At 47.4% G+C, this 21,452-nt stretch overlaps 1 protein-coding gene across 1 annotated transcript in view; it reads right to left on the minus strand.

Annotated features, from left to right (window-relative positions):
* LOC146020013 (leukemia inhibitory factor receptor-like) overlaps positions 1-8,980 on the minus strand; it is a 52,118-nt gene extending 43,138 nt beyond the window's left edge. Inside the window, exons 1-2 of the mRNA XM_083152758.1 lie at positions 8,930-8,980; positions 3,207-3,251 (exon numbers count right to left, since the gene is read on the minus strand). Coding sequence (XP_083008884.1) covers positions 3,207-3,251; positions 8,930-8,978 — 94 coding nt within the window. The 5' untranslated portion in view covers positions 8,979-8,980. The remainder of the gene's footprint in view (positions 1-3,206; positions 3,252-8,929) is intronic.
* Positions 8,981-21,452: the final 12,472 nt, after the last annotated feature.

The raw sequence follows: 21,452 nt of genomic DNA on the forward strand, positions 1-21,452 counted from the left end.
AGACTGACGCCAATTCTCAGCAAGTTTATCTACATACTGTATGTTATACTCCGAACCTTTTAGATAAATTGATATATCTGGAACCACTGAGAGATAGGGGGACAAGTTGAAGATTACCGAAAGCATGATATAGTTGCCCTTGCAGCATTCATTATATGTCTAAGTAATTATGTTTTTGTACTTAGAGGTGGGTATATCCAGGGCCGTCTTTCCATATGGGCTTAATGGGCACTTGCCCAGGGGGCCCATGTGTATAAGGACCCTATTCTGATAGCTGAGGATCCCCTTTTTTCAGGGATACCAGAATTTTGAAAACCGGCCTAGGAGAACTGGAGATATCCAACTTTAAAGCAGCAGTCCACATCTGACCTGTTATACCCCTTTTACACCAAAACGCCGGGTCGCACCCGGCTTTTTTAGACTCAGGTCGCACCCGGCGTTTAGTGCCATTTACACCGAGCGGACAGCCCGACCCGCACCCGCCCCCCCCCCCCCCCCCCCCCGGCGTTCCCATTTACACCGCCCTCTACCCAGGTCCTAGCCGTGTTCTACCCAGGTCAGGACCTGGGTAGAAGTCCCGTGTAAAGGGACACGGCGTTAGGGATTTACACCGCCGAAGATCCGGGTCTGACCCGCCGCTGACCCGGATTTTTCGGCGGTGTAAAAGGGGTATAAATTGCAATTCCCAGTAATATTTCTCAGGTTCTATCTGATGTAGAGATTTTATTCCAAGAGCTGAAACTCTTCCCTTTCTATCAACACTAGCGGCTTGTCTCTATCATGCCCAGAGCCAGAGATATCAGCCTTCCGGCAGCTGGTCCCTGCTTCAGCTCCACACATCTGGTGTACAGTTTTATATTTTTGTCAATGGATTGCTCTGGCTCCTGATCTCTGATCCCCAAGTCCCCAGCACCTCCTGAAAGTTGGGACTCTAGGTTTTTATACTATTGAAGGCTAAGAAATCTATTTCCAGATAATGGCGATATCTGCAGTCAAACAAGCTGCCCTTCCACCGGAAAATGAGGAATATTAAGCCCACTCCATTATCCAACCCTCCCCTGCATATAAAACACCCCCTACCGCCCTGGAAGTCATTTACAAGGGACCCTTCATTCAGCTCAGTGCCCCCTTCCACACGTTAGCGTTCTCCCTCCCAACACCTGTGCAGTAAAGGAGTAATTAGCAGAAGTTACTGCTCCAGGTCCTAAATGTTGAGTGGAAGATAGAGCACCCCCTGCCACCCGTGGGACATCAAAGCTGCTGCTGATAGCACCCCCCACCCCTAGGAGGGGAGAATGGGTAAGGGCCCCAGTGCATTGCTTTGCCCAGGGGCCCACAATGCTGTTAAGACGGCCCTGGGTATATCCATATAATTAAGCAGACAACATTCTGGAGTATTTGGTAGATGGAGACCGGTAATAAACATGGATAGTCTCCTAACTGTCTTCCAATATTCAGCCAGTTCTGAGCAGAGTCACCGTATATGCAATGGGTAACCCCAAGATCGAATACTTCGCCAACAGAGGTCAGAAACCGTTAGAAACATCTGATCTATGTGTACGGGGCATCTATACCATCTGGATGATATTTTGCATTATCTCTACAACCTGGATTGAAGATGAGCTGGCAAAAGTATATTGCCAGTGTTCGTCTTGTGTATTAGTTGCCAATTCAGACTGCCATGTTTGACAAAAGAAGGTAAATCAGTAGATACAGTAGAATCTCTAGACACAACTGATAAATAATAGACACCAAAGGGGAAGCTTAATAGGATGAGCTATTCAGAAAGTGAGAGATTTGGTTAGAAATCTCCAGTTTTTTTAAAGCGGCAATCATTTACACAAGTGTAAATGATTGCCCCTTTAAAAAACCTGGAGATTTCTCACCAAATCTCTCACTTTCCGAATAGCTCATCCTATTAAATTTCACCACAGGTGTACTTGTGTGGATTTACATAAACACTTTTGTGCAAATTTGGTAAGGGTCCATCTAGGAGAGGCATTGTGAAAGGAGAGGATATAGGAGGTCATTCTGGTTGATTAGCAAGGCTGTGAATTTGCAGTCTTGTGAGTCCACCAAATCCCGCCAGGATAAGAGCTGAGTGGGAAGCAAGATTCTATGGCTAGTATATAAAACATGTTTTTTGTTATTTTCTGCCAGTATTTAATTGTAGGTCCTAACATAGGATGTGAGACGTCAGGTAAATTACTGATCCAGGGGAAGATGGAGGAGGGTATATTAGTGGTATGACTTTTAATGTGTGTCCACTGTTTTGTAGCAAGGATTCTGGACATCTCAACTATTCTGGCCATAATATATATATATATATATATATATATATATATATATATATATATATATATATATATATATATATATATATATATATATATATATATACATATACATATATACATATACATATATACATATACACACACACACACACACACACTGCTTCCTAAAGGTCAGAGATCCCACTATTTATTGTATGTATCACTGGCAATCTGATGGCAGATCCTGTGTTTCCTGCTGCAGATGGTTTGACTAGATCATAAGGGGTGTACACATGGGAAGATTTTGGCAGGAGATTGTTACTAGATATACAAAAGCTTCTAGAAGGTTAGCAAAAATCTCATTATTTTTCTCCTGCTTAAGGGGTGTACACACAGGGAGATTTTGACTAATGGGCAATTTTGACTAAGCAATTTTGGGAGAGCTTTTGGCTAGATGCACTGGAGATTTTGACTAAGCAATGATAGTCTATGATCTAGTCAAAATTGCCTTGCCTGCACAGTCAATATATGCTAAGCAATCTATGCTAGACAATATTGACTAAGCAGGAGAAAAATAGGGAGATTTTGGCTATCCTTCTAGGAGATTTTGACTATCTAGTGAAAATCTCCTATTAAAAGTTCTCCGTGTGTACACCCCTTAAGGGGCCTTTAGACAAAATCGCTTAGTCAGAATCACCAGTGCATCTAGCCAAAATCTCTCTCAAAATTGCTTAGTCAAAATTGTCCATTAGCCAATATCTCGCCATGTGTACGGGGCTTAAGTCTTCATATTTCATAGTTCCTGGATAACCTATTAGTAATACCTATAATATGTTACTGCTGCTTACTGTGTACCATCTACCACAGGACTTCCTGACATACCGGTATAAATAGGAGAACTGGTCTGTAGAATTCTGACAATAGTCTTACCTGTAGGCTCCTGGCAGTGTGATATGGGACACTCTGTTGAGACACCTGTCCAAAACATAAACCAGAGGATTGCTGGATATCTGATAACAGCATTATATCCAGAATTGCAATAGGCACAGGCATTATTATGTTACTAATGTGGTGTTGGTCAACCAGCGACCTGTGGTACTACTGTATATAGCAGGGAGAGCCTTTAAATCTTTTCCTTAAATAAATGTATCATCTATCACCAATCCCTCCTTTTCGTAGCCGCACCTTCATGAACTACTTAATGAATTTGCGGAAGCTTCATACTACAAATTAAACAGTACTAAAACCGAAGCCGTAACCTATTAATTACACTTCAGACCTTCTTCAGTTACATGAAGGGGAATATCCCTATATATATATATATATATATATATATATATATATATATATATATATATATATATATATATGTATATGTATATGTATATGTATATGTATATATATATATATATATATATATATATATATATATATATATATATATATGGTACTTATGTAATATCTGGGCTCCCGTTTTTCTTATGAGACCGTGTCCCCTCGCGGGGCTCGCTGCGCTCGCCACGCTTCGGGCACGGTGGCTCGCTGCGCTCGCCACACTATATAAAATCAACTCCATGCGTAGTTGGATAGTAGGGGTATGAAAAAATGGGGTGAATTTAACATGGGAGCCCAGATAATACATAAGTACCATATATATATATATATATATATATATATATATATATAGCAGGATAGGAGCCTCAAATATCAGGGGATCCAAATACCCTCACGAGCATCGGATATAATTTCCTGTAACTATCCTCCCCTCTTAGCTAAACGTACATTATTAACATCTGATTGGATGCTCCAGAATGTTTCTTGGATGGGACGTATTGCCGCTCTGAAAATGGTGGTCCTCCCAAAAATAGTACATTTATTTAGAACTATCCCTGTCTTTATCCCCAATGTTCTCCTGTGTAAATTTTGCTCCCTTTTTCTCAAATATATTTGGGGAGGTAAAAAACCCAGACTGGCCAATCAAATTTTATCTCTGCCTAAATTAGATGGGGGTCTCGCATTGCCTGACCTACAATCTTACCAATAAGCCACCTTGCTCGCTCAAGTAGGGGCATGGTTTGCAGAGGAGGATATCAAGCCATGGGCAATTCTAGAATGCAGCCTCGTAGCCCCTTTTCCCTTAACAGATATCTTATGGCTACCGCCAAAGGTAACTCCACACTCAGCGCCACGATCACTGGCAGTGTTAGCCACTCGTAAAGCTTGGTTAACCCATATCTCTGGCTCTAAGGATGCTTCTCTCCCTTCTGGTGATTTCTCAGGATGCAGTTCAAATCCTGGAGGTCGGAATCCCGGCATTCAAAATCACGATGCCAGAATCCCGACCGCCGAAATCCCGACACTTTCTCCCTCCGAGGGTGTCCAAGACACCCATAGAGGAAGAATAAATGAGTGTGCTGAGCGCAGCAAGGCACCGGGCCCGTTGCGTGGCGAGCGCAGCGAGCCCGCAAGAAGGGGCGATCCACGGCCCCCCTTGTCAGGATTTCGGCGGTCGGAATTCCGTCGTCGGGATATTGAACGCCGGGATTTCATATCAATCCCGATTTCTCCTTACAGGGTCTATCCCACCTTATCCTCAACTTAAATCTCTCTACAGGGATTGCTAGATATGTGGGGTCCCTGGAAAGAATTACATCAAATGGCCTATTAATGCCCTATTCCCAACTCCAGGACCTCTATTCCCTCCCTCATAATTTTTTTTATAAATTCTTACAAATGAGACACTGGCTTTATAGCAATACCCCGTCCGCTCATAAGGTATCAACAGTGCCCAGATATCTTCAAGACAAACTGACTGCCCCTGAGAGTAAAGGGAACATATTGTGGTGGTATGCCTTATTGATTCGTCCTAGCACACCTAATAAGATACCTTCCACGGCTAAATGGGAATCGGACCTAGAAAGCTCCCTCTCCAAGGATGAGTGACACACGGTCTTTCAGACATGTTTTAGCCTGTCCAAATGCATATCCCACTCAGAACATTTTTATAAACTTCTCCATCGACTATATCTGACACCGGCACTGCTTCACACCATATGGCCATCTACTTCTAACCCATGCTGGTGCAACTGCGGCCAGGTAGGAACTCTCCTTCATATATTTTGGTCCTGCCCAGCTTTGTCAAACCTACGATCCTCTGTATTCACCACCATATCCAAAATAACAGTCTCCAATTACCCCAAACCCATTATTAGCCCTGTTCCATATCTATCGTGACAATATGCCTGCCAACGACCGCTATGTGATGGACCATATCTTAGTAACCACGAAGCTCCTTCTAACATGACATTGGCGCACCCCTTTTGTCCCTACTTTAGATTTGGTTGGATCAAACCTACAACTACATTGTGAATTTGAAATAGCTGGAATCACTCTTTCCCCATCAGCTTCTAAGTCGCTGATAAAATGGTATGCATGGACTGAGTACTGGTTATCCCGGACACCTGCCACAATCCCTGGGCCCCAACCTTCGCTGACTCAACCTCCAGACATGTCCAACTGTTTTTGATGCTGATTTGCCCAGACTCTCTATATATTAGGCCCCGGCGCCCAAGAGTCGTCTTGCATAGTGAACCCCTTAGTATATCTTCACGTGAAACCTGTCTTTCACAAAGCATATAACTGATAAGTAATAACATTTGCCTCTTCCTACTAACCCACCCAATGAACACCACCGTCTGGCGTACCCCCATCCCTTTCTTTCCTACTCCTCCCCTATACTGTGTGACCTATATTTATGTTTAATAGCATATCTAATGTTTGTTGTTTACACTGAGATTACAATGTATTTTGACATTTATTTTCAATAAAAACTTAATAAAAAATAAAAATAAAAAGTATCAATCTCTAAGTTTCCGTTAACAGAGATCTCACAGTTCTTGTTGTGCAGAGAAGGGCCTGATTCTGGTTGATGTGCTGCTTAACGAGCCATCTCATGCCGCCAGCCACTGTGCGAAATCCCTGCCGCATTGCAAATGGATGTTTATCATAAACACCCATTCGCAGGGGAGTGTACGGGGGCAAAATCATTCGATCTTCGCCCCCTGTCTTGAGTGACCTATATTTGCGACGTCCGGTCAGAGAACGGGTTGGGCGGCTGACGTCCTGTGTCATTAGCGCCCGCCACCCAGCAGGCAGCTTCCCACCTGCGTTCGCATGGGTATGCCCCTCCCTGTGCAAATGCCTTGAGGACTGTGCAAGTCGACGAAGACGTCCGCACAGTGGCCCTGCATATGTGTAGAGCAAACCTAGAATTGGGCCCTAAGTTTGTTATCATGAAGCAATATTATGCACTATGGTAGTTCCTCATTGTCCAGCGAATTGCAGAACCATGGGCAATGCCAACTTTATATCCATCATGATGTGTAAATTGATGTTTTTATTGTTATTCTTTCAAGTGAATTTAATGAACCAAATGGAGTTTTCTAAAATAAAATGAACTCTGATTGGTGAGTTCACTAGAAAGGCAACCCCAGTGCATCCAATAACAATGCACCATTTACAGTTAACATGGATGAGATCTTGATCCTACAAAGAAGGCTGAAAAGATAATGACAGCTACAGATACTATACAGGGATTACTGCAGAGAATGGAAGTAAACAAGGAGCATCAGGGAGCACTCTTGGTTCCTTGACTCTTGGATCAGCACATTGAGAGACGGATGGCTGCAGCTGGTGCAATAAACAGTATTTAGTCAGTAGGGGGCCCATTCTGAGGGATCATCTGAGCCTAGAACATCTGAATCATTAGGTCAGAGGTTTTTAAACTCGATCATCAGGACCCCACACAGTTCACACTTTCCAGGTCACACGACAGGTGCACTATTTACTGACCAACACATTTTAAAAGATCAACAGGTGGAGCTAAATACTTCACTTGTGATTCTGTGAGGAGACCTGCAAAATATGCACCGTGTGGGGTCCTGAGGACCAAGTTTGAGAACCTGTGCATTAGGTTATTCCATCAACCCTCCTGTAAAACCCCCAGCACTGTCATTGGCATGCATCGCGTTAGTTACAATGGAGATTTTCTAGTGAGTATGCACTTCAGTGACCTGTCCATGAGACAGGTCATCTCCCAATCACTGCCCATGATCACTGAGCATATTTCCAAGGCAGTTCTGTTATGTGCATCTAAATCGTAACAGACCCTTTGTGCGTATACACTGTGTAAATGCATGTGACATCACTCAACTCCATGAACATCAGTATTGCAGGCGGCTCTTAATCAGAGCCATAATATCTGGATAGGGGTGAACTCTCAGGGCAGGATCAACATTGGGTAGGTGGAGCTCATGCAGACCCAGTGTAAGTGTGCGTCTCAATACACCAGTGTCAGAAAACAAAACACAATGTATAAAACAAAAAGAAACAGCAAAAAAAGGATATAAGGAAGATAAAACGAAAGAAAAACAGAACACAAAGGTGAGTCTGGAAAAGTACATCAAAGGAAAAGTGTCAAGTGTTCATAGTGGCCCTGTATTACAGATGAAGTGATGCGCAGACTGTGGAAGCACGGCCGTGTCTATTTATGTGTCATAAGGGGCATACCGAGGATCATTGCAGTGCAATACAGTTCACACCCTTTCCCAAAATAAATCAATAAATAAACCTTTTACTTATTTTACTACTCTACTATAAAGTGTGTGAAAGTAAGTGCTGGTAATGCGTTCCCTTTAGCTAGCCCCACTGCCTGTGTAGACCATTGGCTACTCTAGAATTTGCTTTTCAGAGCTTGGTAAATGCAACGACATAGCATCCCCATAGACATAGATATGTTTTGGAGGGATTGCATTAGATATCCCTCCTTAAATCTTAGGGAGGGATATTGCCCAAATATTCTCTACTTATACCCCTTTCACACCAGCCTAAATTCCCAGGTTGGGTCCGGGAACAACACTGGACTAGCGCTGGTGTGAAAGGTTCCAGGGACAAATTCCCGGGTAAATTTGCTGGCAATTCAACCCTGCTAGGTTTTTCTATGTTGATCTTGTGTGTCTGTGTCGATCAAATGGTGTTGACCTATTGATTGGATAATGACAGATCACCAGTTGCAGTTCACATCTCCAGGACCACAGGACTGACAAGAAAAGGGGTCCATGTCATGAGGCCACACCCCTTAACCAAGAGGCCACACCCCTAACCAAGAGGCCAAGCGCTGGGTGTAACCTAAGGTAAGGACGCTACTGGTAGACGATACCAACACAGCCACGGCACTTGTCACACCCCTGCAGCTGCAAACAATAGCTAAATCACAGATTTGATCATGAGAACACAAATCTACCACCATGCTGTGGACAATTTTGTGTTAAAATTTCATCCAATAAAATAACTGTAATTGAATCAAATTGCTTATCAAACACCTTCCCAAACCTTTCTCCACCTCACACCCTACCACTGCAGCCTCTTTCCTGGCTGAACCTGCGCTCACAGCACGAACCACAATGATCTCTCAATAAGATATTATCAACAATAACATTGTGTACACTGATCTGTTCTGACGAATAATTAAAGGGAAACATGAGATCCAACCTTTAATACAAACATGAAATATTACAAAGATATAGTCTGCAGCTCAGTTTCCTCTACAATATACACACATACTTTCATAATGTCATTTTCAAGTATCACCTTACCTGCGTCATAGTACATAGCGAACATTAGCAGCAACAAAACAGGTTTCATGATTGTCCTAAAATGAAGGTAAAACACAAATTGATGGATGTTTGTCAGGTTGTAGTTAGCGCCTTTATGTCGGTCATTCAGGTGACATTGTTGTCGTGTGTATTTCCATTTGTATCAGTAGACAAAATATGATCATTCGTGAAAAGAACAATGCAAACATCAACATTACATAGAAACAGATCATAATAAATCAGAGCCGGCACATCTGTAATATAAATACATGTAAATAAATGTAATTTAATACTACAATTTCTTGGAGAATAGAGAGCGGGTATGGGTAATCGGGTTGACCACAGGAAGGTCGAGATGCATTGGGTCGACCACTGAAGGTCAACATCGGCTTAGGTCGACAGGGTCATTAGGTTGACACAAGCATTAGGTCGACGGCCAAAAGGTCGACATGGGGTTTTCACCTTTTTTTGTTTGAATGTCGACGTGGACATGGTATTGGTGCACCGCTGGGCTCACCATGATTCGGGCACACTATTCTGTTCCTCCTCCACACCCTAGTGGACGGTAGGGCATGAAATACCGCCTGTCGGCACATGTAGGCTCCCCCCCCCCCCAAAAAAAAAAAACCTTGAAAAACCCTAAAGCTTGTGTCAACCTTTTCAGGTGTCGACCTAAGCCCATGTCAGCCTTCAGTGGTCGGACCAATGCATGTTGACCTTCAGTGTGTCAACCTAATGACCATATACCTAGAGAGCAAAGGAAGGATAGGATACAGAAGGCATTTCATATGCCAGTCATAACTGAAACCTCCAGACTAGGGTCAGCACACAGTTACTGGTATAAGGGCAGACTAGGGTCAGCACACAGTTACTGGTATAAGGGCAGACTAGGGTCAGCACACAGTTACTGGTATAAGGGCAGACTAGGGTCAGCACACAGTTACTGGTATAAGGACAGACTAGGGTCAGCACACAGTTTACGGGTATAAGGACAGACTAGGGTCAGCACACAGTTACTGGTATAAGGGCAGACTAGGGTCAGCACACAGTTACTGGTATAAGGACAGACTAGGGTCAGCACACAGTTACTGGTATAAGGGCAGACTAGGGTCAGCACACAGTTACTGGTATAAGGGCAGACTAGGGTCAGCACACAGTTACTGGTATAAGGGCAGACTAGGGTCAGCACACAGTTACTGGTATAAGGGCAGACTAGGGTCAGCACACAGTTACTGGTATAAGGGCAGGACTAGGGTCAGCACGCAGTTACTGGTATAAGGGCAGACTAGGGTCAGCACGCAGTTACTGGTATAAGGGCAGACTAGGGTCAGCACGCAGTTACTGGTATAAGGGCAGACTAGGGTCAGCACACAGTTACTGGTATAAGGGCAGACTAGGGTCAGCACACAGTTACTGGTATAAGGGCAGACTAGGGTCAGCACACAGTTACTGGTATAAGGGCAGACTAGGGTCAGCACACAGTTACTGGTATAAGGGCAGACTAGGGTCAGCACACAGTTACGGGTATAAGGGCAGACTAGGGGTCAGCACACAGTTACTGGTATAAGGGCAGACTAGGGTCAGCACGCAGTTACTGGTATAAGGGCAGACTAGGGTCAGCACGCAGTTACTGGTATAAGGGCAGACTAGGGTCAGCACACAGTTACTGGTATAAGGCAGACTAGGGTCAGCACACAGTTACTGGTATAAGGGCAGACTAGGGTCAGCACACAGTTACGGGTATAAGGGCAGACTAGGGTCAGCACACAGTTACGGGTATAAGGGCAGACTAGGGTCAGCACACAGTTACTGGTATAAGGGCAGACTAGGGTCAGCACACAGTTACTGGTATAAGGACAGACTAGGGTCAGCACACAGTTACTGGTATAAGGGCAGACTAGGGTCAGCACACAGTTTACGGGTATAAGGGCAGACTAGGGTCAGCACACAGTTACGGGTATAAGGGCAGACTAGGGTCAGCACACAGTTACGGGTATAAGGGCAGACTAGGGTCAGCACACAGTTACGGTTATAAGGGCAGACTAGGGTCAGAACACAGTTACGGGTATAAGGGCAGACTAGGGTCAGCACACAGTTACTGGTATAAGGGCAGACTAGGGTCAGCACACAGTTACTGGTATAAGGGCAGACTAGGGTCAGCACGCAGTTACTGGTATAAGGGCAGACTAGGGTCAGCACGCAGTTACTGGTATAAGGGCAGACTAGGGTCAGCACGCAGTTACTGGTATAAGGGCAGACTAGGGTCAGCACACAGTTACTGGTATAAGGGCAGACTAGGGTCAGCACACAGTTACTGGTATAAGGGCAGACTAGAGTCAGCACACAGTTACTGGTATAAGGGCAGACTAGGGTCAGCACACAGTTACTGGTATAAGGGCAGACTAGGGTCAGCACACAGTTACTGGTATAAGGCAGACTAGGGTCAGCACACAGTTACGGGTATAAGGGCAGACTAGGGTCAGCACACAGTTACGGGTATAAGGGCAGACTAGGGTCAGCACACAGTTACGGGTATAAGGGCAGACTAGGGTCAGCACACAGTTACGGGTATAAGGGCAGACTAGGGCCAGCACGCAGTTACGGGTATAAGGGCAGACTAGGGCCAGCACGCAGTTACTGGTATAAGGGCAGACTAGGGGTCAGCACGCAGTTACTGGTATAAGGGCAGACTAGGGTCAGCACGCAGTTACTGGTATAAGGGCAGACTAGGGTCAGCACGCAGTTACTGGTATAAGGGCAGACTAGGGTCAGCACGCAGTTACTGGTATAAGGGCAGACTAGGGTCAGCACGCAGTTACAGGTATAAGGGCAGACTAGGGTCAGCACGCAGTTACGGGTATAAGGGCAGACTAGGGTCAGCACGCAGTTACGGGTATAAGGGCAGACTAGGGTCAGCACGCAGTTACTGGTATAAGGACAGACTAGGGTCAGCACACAGTTGCTGGTGTAAGGGCAGACTAGGGTCAGCACACAGTTACTGGTGTAAGGACAGACTAGGGTCAGCACACAGTTACTGGTGTAAGGACAGACTAGGGTCAGCACACAGTTACTGGTATAAGGACAGACTAGGGTCAGCACACAGTTACTGGTATAAGGGCAGACTAGGGTCAGGCACACAGTTACTGGTATAAGGGCAGACTAGGGTCAGCACACAGTTACTGGTATAAGGGCAGACTAGGGTCAGCACACAGTTACTGGTATAAGGGCAGACTAGGGTCAGCACACAGTTACTGGTATAAGGGCAGACTAGGGTCAGCACACAGTTACTGGTATAAGGACAGACTAGGGTCAGCACACAGTTACTGGTATAAGGGCAGACTAGGGTCAGCACACAGTTACTGGTATAAGGGCAGACTAGGGTCAGCACACAGTTACTGGTATAAGGGCAGACTAGGGTCAGCACGCAGTTACTGGTATAAGGGCAGACTAGGGTCAGCACGCAGTTACGGGTATAAGGGCAGACTAGGGTCAGCACGCAGTTACGGGTATAAGGGCAGACTAGGGTCAGCACGCAGTTACTGGTATAAGGGCAGACTAGGGTCAGCACGCAGTTTACTGGTATAAGGGCAGACTAGGGTCAGCACGCAGTTACTGGTATAAGGGCAGACTAGGGTCAGCACGCAGTTACTGGTATAAGGGCAGACTAGGGTCAGCACACAGTTACTGGTATAAGGGCAGACTAGGGTCAGCACACAGTTACTGGTATAAGGGCAGACTAGGGTCAGCACACAGTTACTGGTATAAGGGCAGACTAGGGTCAGCACACAGTTACTGGTATAAGGGCAGACTAGGGTCAGCACACAGTTACTGGTATAAGGGCAGACTAGGGTCAGCACACAGTTACTGGTATAAGGGCAGACTAGGGTCAGCACACAGTTACTGGTATAAGGGCAGACTAGGGTCAGCACACAGTTACTGGTATAAGGGCAGACTAGGGTCAGCACGCAGTTACTGGTATAAGGGCAGACTAGGGTCAGCACGCAGTTACGGGTATAAGGGCAGACTAGGGTCAGCACGCAGTTACGGGTATAAGGGCAGACTAGGGTCAGCACGCAGTTACTGGTATAAGGGCAGACTAGGGTCAGCACGCAGTTACTGGTATAAGGGCAGACTAGGGTCAGCACGCAGTTACTGGTATAAGGGCAGACTAGGGTCAGCACGCAGTTACTGGTATAAGGGCAGACTAGGGTCAGCACGCAGTTACTGGTATAAGGCAGACTAGGGTCAGCACGCAGTTACTGGTATAAGGGCAGACTAGGGTCAGCACACAGTTACTGGTATAAGGGCAGACTAGGGTCAGCACACAGTTACTGGTATAAGGGCAGACTAGGGTCAGCACACAGTTACTGGTATAAGGGCAGACTAGGGTCAGCACACAGTTACTGGTATAAGGGCAGACTAGGGTCAGCACACAGTTACTGGTATAAGGGCAGACTAGGGTCAGCACACAGTTACTGGTATAAGGGCAGACTAGGGTCAGCACACAGTTACGGGTATAAGGGCAGACTAGGGTCAGCACACAGTTACGGGTATAAGGGCAGACTAGGGTCAGCACACAGTTACTGGTATAAGGGCAGACTAGGGTCAGCACACAGTTACTGGTATAAGGGCAGACTAGGGTCAGCACACAGTTACTGGTATAAGGGCAGACTAGGGTCAGCACACAGTTACGGGTATAAGGGCAGACTAGGGTCAGCACACAGTTACGGGTATAAGGGCAGACTAGGGTCAGCACACAGTTGCGGGTATAAGGGCAGACTAGGGTCAGCACACAGTTACGGGTATAAGGGCAGACTAGGGTCAGCACACAGTTACGGGTATAAGGGCAGACTAGGGTCAGCACACAGTTACTGGTATAAGGGCAGACTAGGGTCAGCACACAGTTACTGGTATAAGGGCAGACTAGGGTCAGCACACAGTTACTGGTATAAGGGCAGACTAGGGTCAGCACACAGTTACTGGTATAAGGGCAGACTAGGGTCAGCACACAGTTACTGGTATAAGGGCAGACTAGGGTCAGCACACAGTTACGGGTATAAGGGCAGACTAGGGTCAGCACACAGTTACTGGTATAAGGGCAGACTAGGGTCAGCACACAGTTACGGGTATAAGGGCAGACTAGGTCAGCACACAGTTACGGGTATAAGGGCAGACTAGGGTCAGCACACAGTTACGGGTATAAGGGCAGACTAGGGTCAGCACACAGTTACGGGTATAAGGGCAGACTAGGGTCAGCACACAGTTACGGGTATAAGGGCAGACTAGGGTCAGCACACAGTTACGGGTATAAGGGCAGACTAGGGTCAGCACACAGTTACGGGTATAAGGGCAGACTAGGATCAGCACACAGTTACTGGTATAAGGGCAGACTAGGGTCAGCACACAGTTACGGGTATAAGGGCAGACTAGGGTCAGCACACAGTTACGGGTATAAGGGCAGACTAGGATCAGCACACAGTTACTGGTATAGGGCAGACTAGGGTCAGCACACAGTTACGGGTATAAGGACAGACTAGGGTCAGCACACAGTTACTGGTATAAGGACAGACTAGGGTCAGCACACAGTTACTGTAAGGGCAGACTAGGGTCAGCACACAGTTACTGGTGTAAGGGCAGACTAGGGTCAGCACACAGTTACTGGTATAAGGGCAGACTAGGGTCAGCACACAGTTACTGGTATAAGGGCAGACTAGGGTCAGCACACAGTTACTGGTATAAGGGCAGACTAGGGTCAGCACACAGTTACTGGTATAAGGACAGACTAGGGTCAGCACACAGTTACTGGTATAAGGGCAGACTAGGGTCAACACACAGTTACGGGTATAAGGACAGACTAGGGTCAGCACACAGTTACTGGTGTAAGGACAGACTAGGGTCAGCACACAGTTGCTGGTGTAAGGGCAGACTAGGGTCAGCACACAGTTGCTGGTGTAAGGGCAGACTAGGGTCAGCACACAGTTACGGGTGTAAGGGCAGACTAGGGTCAGCACACAGTTACGGGTGTAAGGACAGACTAGGGTCAGCACACAGTTACTGGTATAAGGGCAGACTAGGGTCAGCACACAGTTACGGGTATAAGGGCAGACTAGGGTCAGCACACAGTTACGGGTATAAGGGCAGACTAGGGTCAGCACACAGTTACTGGTATAAGGACAGACTAGGGTCAGCACACAGTTACTGGTGTAAGGGCAGACTAGGGTCAGCACACAGTTACTGGTGTAAGGGCAGACTAGGGTCAGCACACAGTTACTGGTGTAAGGGCAGACTAGGGTCAGCACACAGTTACGGGTGTAAGGGCAGACTAGGGTCAGCACACAGTTACGGGTATAAGGGCAGACTAGGGTCAGCACACAGTTACTGGTATAAGGGCAGACTAGGGTCAGCACACAGTTACTGGTATAAGGGCAGACTAGGGTCAGCACACAGTTACGGGTATAAGGGCAGACTAGGGTCAGCACACAGTAAGTTACTGGTATAAGGGCAGACTAGGGTCAGCACACAGTTACGGGTATAAGGGCAGACTAGGGTCAGCACACAGTTACGGGTATAAGGGCAGACTAGGGTCAGCACACAGTTACGGGTATAAGGGCAGACTAGGGTCAGCACACAGTTACGGGTATAAGGGCAGACTAGGGTCAGCACACAGTTACGGGTATAAGGGCAGACTAGGGTCAGCACACAGTTACGGGTATAAGGGCAGACTAGGGTCAGCACACAGTTACGGGTATAAGGGCAGACTAGGGTCAGCACACAGTTACGGGTATAAGGGCAGACTAGGGTCAGCACACAGTTACTGGTATAAGGACAGACTAGGGTCAGCACACAGTTACGGGTATAAGGGCAGACTAGGGTCAGCACACAGTTACTGGTATAAGGGCAGACTAGGGTCAGCACACAGTTACGGGTATAAGGGCAGACTAGGGTCAGCACACAGTTACTGGTATAAGGGCAGACTAGGGTCAGCACACAGTTACTGGTATAAGGGCAGACTAGGGTCAGCACACAGTTACGGGTATAAGGGCAGACTAGGGTCAGCACACAGTTACGGGTATAAGGGCAGACTAGGGTCAGCACACAGTTACGGGTATAAGGGCAGACTAGGGTCAGCACACAGTTACTGGTATAAGGGCAGACTAGGGTCAGCACACAGTTACTGGTATAAGGGCAGACTAGGGTCAGCACACAGTTACTGGTATAAGGGCAGACTAGGGTCAGCACACAGTTACTGGTATAAGGGCAGACTAGGGTCAGCACACAGTTACTGGTATAAGGGCAGACTAGGGTCAGCACACAGTTACTGGTATAAGGGCAGACTAGGGTCAGCACACAGTTACTGGTATAAGGGCAGACTAGGGTCAGCACACAGTTACTGGTATAAGGGCAGACTAGGGTCAGCACACAGTTACTGGTATAAGGGCAGACTAGGGTCAGCACACAGTTACTGGTATAAGGGCAGACTAGGGTCAGCACACAGTTACTGGTGTAAGGGCAGACTAGGGTCAGCACACAGTTACTGGTGTAAGGGCAGACTAGGGTCAGCACACAGTTACGGGTATAAGGGCAGACTAGGGTCAGCACACAGTTACTGGTATAAGGGCAGACTAGGGTCAGCACACAGTTACGGGTATAAGGGCAGACTAGGGTCAGCACACAGTTACTGGTATAAGGGCAGACTAGGGTCAGCACACAGTTACGGGTATAAGGGCAGACTAGGGTCAGCACACAGTTACTGGTATAAGGGCAGACTAGGGTCAGCACACAGTTACGGGTATAAGGGCAGACTAGGGTCAGCACACAGTTACTGGTATAAGGGCAGACTAGGGTCAGCACACAGTTACGGGTATAAGGGCAGACTAGGGTCAGCACACAGTTACGGGTATAAGGGCAGACTAGGGTCAGCACACAGTTACGGGTATAAGGGCAGACTAGGGTCAGCACACAGTTACTGGTATAAGGGCAGACTAGGGTCAGCACACAGTTACTGGTATAAGGGCAGACTAGGGTCAGCACACAGTTACTGGTATAAGGGCAGACTAGGGTCAGCACACAGTTACTGGTATAAGGGCAGACTAGGGTCAGCACACAGTTACGGGTATAAGGGCAGACTAGGGTCAGCACACAGTTACGGGTATAAGGGCAGACTAGGGTCAGCACACAGTTACTGGTATAAGGGCAGACTAGGGTCAGCACACAGTTACGGGTATAAGGGCAGACTAGGGTCAGCACACAGTTACGGGTATAAGGGCAGACTAGGGTCAGCACACAGTTACGGGTATAAGGGCAGACTAGGGTCAGCACACAGTTACGGGTATAAGGGCAGACTAGGGTCAGCACACAGTTACGGGTATAAGGGCAGACTAGGGTCAGCACACAGTTACGGGTATAAGGGCAGACTAGGGTCAGCACACAGTTACGGGTATAAGGGCAGACTAGGGTCAGCACACAGTTACGGGTATAAGGGCAGACTAGGGTCAGCACACAGTTACGGGTATAAGGGCAGACTAGGGTCAGCACACAGTTACTGGTGTAAGGGCAGACTAGGGTCAGCACACAGTTACTGGTGTAAGGACAGACTAGGGTCAGCACACAGTTACTGGTATAAGGGCAGACTAGGGTCAGCACACAGTTACTGGTATAAGGACAGACTAGGGTCAGCACACAGTTACTGGTATAAGGACAGACTAGGGTCAGCACACAGTTACGGGTATAAGGGCAGACTAGGGTCAGCACACAGTTACCGGTATAAGGGCAGACTAGGGTCAGCACACAGTTACCGGTATAAGGGCAGTCTAGGGTCAGCACACAGTTACCGGTATAAGGGCAGTCTAGGGTCAGCACACAGTTACGGGTATAAGGGCAGACTAGGGTCAGCACACAGTTACCGGTATAAGGGCAGACTAGGGTCAGCACACAGTTACGGGTATAAGGGCAGACTAGGGTCAGCACACAGTTACGGGTATAAGGGCAGACTAGGGTCAGCACACAGTTACTGGTATAAGGGCAGACTAGGGTCAGCACACAGTTACTGGTATAAGGGCAGACTAGGGTCAGCACACAGTTACTGGTATAAGGGCAGACTAGGGTCAGCACACAGTTACTGGTATAAGGGCAGACTAGGGTCAGCACACAGTTACTGGTATAAGGGCAGACTAGGGTCAGCACACAGTTACTGGTATAAGGGCAGACTAGGGTCAGCACACAGTTACTGGTATAAGGGCAGACTAGGGTCAGCACACAGTTACTGGTATAAGGGCAGACTAGGGTCAGCACACAGTTACGGGTATAAGGGCAGACTAGGGTCAGCACACAGTTACGGGTATAAGGGCAGACTAGGGTCAGCACACAGTTACGGGTATAAGGGCAGACTAGGGTCAGCACACAGTTACGGGTATAAGGGCAGACTAGGGTCAGCACACAGTTACGGGTATAAGGGCAGACTAGGGTCAGCACACAGTTACGGTTATAAGGGCAGACTAGGGTCAGCACACAGTTACGGGTATAAGGGCAGACTAGGGTCAGCACACAGTTACGGGTATAAGGGCAGACTAGGGTCAGCACACAGTTACGGGTATAAGGGCAGACTAGGGTCAGCACACAGTTACGGGTATAAGGGCAGACTAGGGTCAGCACACAGTTACGGGTATAAGGGCAGACTAGGGTCAGCACACAGTTACGGGTATAAGGGCAGACTAGGGTCAGCACACAGTTACTGGTATAAGGGCAGACTAGGGTCAGCACACAGTTACTGGTATAAGGGCAGACTAGGGTCAGCACACAGTTACTGGTATAAGGGCAGACTAGGGTCAGCACACAGTTACTGGTATAAGGGCAGACTAGGGTCAGCACACAGTTACTGGTATAAGGGCAGACTAGGGTCAGCACACAGTTACTGGTATAAGGGCAGACTAGGGTCAGCACACAGTTACTGGTATAAGGGCAGACTAGGGTCAGCACACAGTTACGGGTATAAGGGCAGACTAGGGTCAGCACACAGTTACTGGTATAAGGGCAGACAAGGGTCAGCACACAGTTACGGGTATAAGGGCAGACTAGGGTCAGCACACAGTTACTGGTATAAGGGCAGACTAGGGTCAGCACACAGTTACTGGTATAAGGGCAGACTAGGGTCAGCACACAGTTACTGGTATAAGGGCAGACTAGGGTCAGCACACAGTTACTGGTATAAGGGCAGACTAGGGTCAGCACACAGTTACTGGTATAAGGGCAGACTAGGTTTAGCACACAGTTACGGGTATAAGGGCAGACTAGGGTCAGCACACAGTTACTGGTATAAGGGCAGACTAGGGTCAGCACACAGTTACTGGTATAAGGGCAGACTAGGGTCAGCACACAGTTACTAATATAAGGGCAGACTAGGGTCAGCACACAGTTACTGGTATAAGGGCAGACTAGGGTCAGCACACAGTTACTGGTATAAGGGCAGACTAGGGTCAGCACACAGTTACGGGTATAAGGACAGACTAGGGTCAGCACACAGTTACGGGTATAAGGGCAGACTAGGGTCAGCACACAGTTACTGGTATAAGGGCAGACTAGGGTCAGCACACAGTTACTGGTATAAGGGCAGACTAGGATCAGCACACAGTTACGGGTATAAGGGCAGACTAGGGTCAGCACACAGTTACTGGTATAAGGGCAGACTAGGGTCAGCACACAGTTACTGGTATAAGGGCAGACTAGGGTCAGCACACAGTTACTAATATAAGGGCAGACTAGGGTCAGCACACAGTTACTGGTATAAGGGCAGACTAGGGTCAGCACACAGTTACTGGTATAAGGGCAGACTAGGGTCAGCACACAGTTACGGGTATAAGGACAGACTAGGGTCAGCACACAGTTACGGGTATAAGGGCAGACTAGGGTCAGCACACAGTTACTGGTATAAGGGCAGACTAGGGTCAGCACACAGTTACTGGTATAAGGGCAGACTAGGATCAGCACACAGTTACGGGTATAAGGGCAGACTAGGGTCAGCACACAGTTACGGGTATAAGGGCAGACTAGGGTCAGCACACAGTTACTGGTATAAGGGCAGACTAGGGTCAGCACACAGTTACTGGTATAAGGGCAGACTAGGGTCAGCACACAGTTACTGGTATAAGGGCAGACTAGGGTCAGCACACAGTTACTGGTATAAGGGCAGACTAGGGTCAGCACACAGTTACGGGTATAAGGGCAGACTAGGGTCAGCACACAGTTACTGGTATAAGGGCAGACTAGGGTCAGCACACAGTTACTGGTATAAGGGCAGACTAGGGTCAGCACACAGTTACTAATATAAGGGCAGACTAGGGTCAGCACACAGTTACTGGTATAAGGGCAGACTAGGGTCAGCACACAGTTACGGGTATAAGGGCAGACTAGGGTCAGCACACAGTTACGGGTATAAGGACAGACTAGGGTCAGCACACAGTTACGGGTATAAGGGCAGACTAGGGTCAGCACACAGTTACTGGTATAAGGGCAGACTAGGGTCAGCACACAGTTACTGGTATAAGGGCAGACTAGGATCAGCACACAGTTACGGGTATAAGGGCAGACTAGGGTCAGCACACAGTTACGGGTATAAGGGCAGACTAGGGTCAGCACACAGTTACAGGTATAAGGGCAGACTAGGGTCAGCACACAGTTACTGGTATAAGGGCAGACTAGGGTCAGCACACAGTTACGGGTATAAGGGCAGACTAGGGTCAGCACACAGTTACTGGTATAAGGGCAGACTAGGGTCAGCACACAGTTACTGGTATAAGGGCAGACTAGGGTCAGCACACAGTTACTGGTATAAGGGCAGACTAGGGTCAGCACACAGTTACTGGTATAAGGGCAGACTAGGGTCAGCACACAGTTACGGGTATAAGGGCAGACTAAGGTCAGCACACAGTTACTGGTATAAGGGCAGACTAGGGTCAGCACACAGTTACGGGTATAAGGGCAGACTAGGGTCAGCACACAGTTACTGGTATAAGGGCAGACTAGGGTCAGCACACAGTTACGGGTATAAGGGCAGACTAGGGTCAGCACACAGTTACGGGTATAAGGGCAGACTAGGGTCAGCACACAGTTACTTGTATAAGGGCAGACTAGGGTCAGCACACAGTTACGGGTATAAGGGCAGACTAGGGTCAGCACACAGTTACTGGTATAAGGGCAGACTAGGGTCAGCACACAGTTACTGGTATAAGGGCAGACTAGGGTCAGCACACAGTTACTGGTATAAGGGCAGACTAGGGTCAGCACACAGTTACTGGTATAAGGGCAGACTAGGGTCAGCACACAGTTACTGGTATAAGGGCAGACTAGGGTCAGCACACAGTTACTGGTATAAGGACAGACTAGGGTCAGCACACAGTTACTGGTATAAGGGCAGACTAGGGTCAGCACACAGTTACTGATATAAGGGCAGACTAGGGTCAGCACACAGTTACGGGTATAAGGGCAGACTAGGGTCAGCACACAGTTACGGGTATAAGGGCAGACTAGG

This window comes from Crinia signifera, chromosome 1 (genome assembly GCF_055691185.1).
Source record: "Crinia signifera chromosome 1, ASM5569118v1, whole genome shotgun sequence".
In the NCBI taxonomy this organism is placed as follows: domain Eukaryota; kingdom Metazoa; phylum Chordata; class Amphibia; order Anura; family Myobatrachidae; genus Crinia; species Crinia signifera.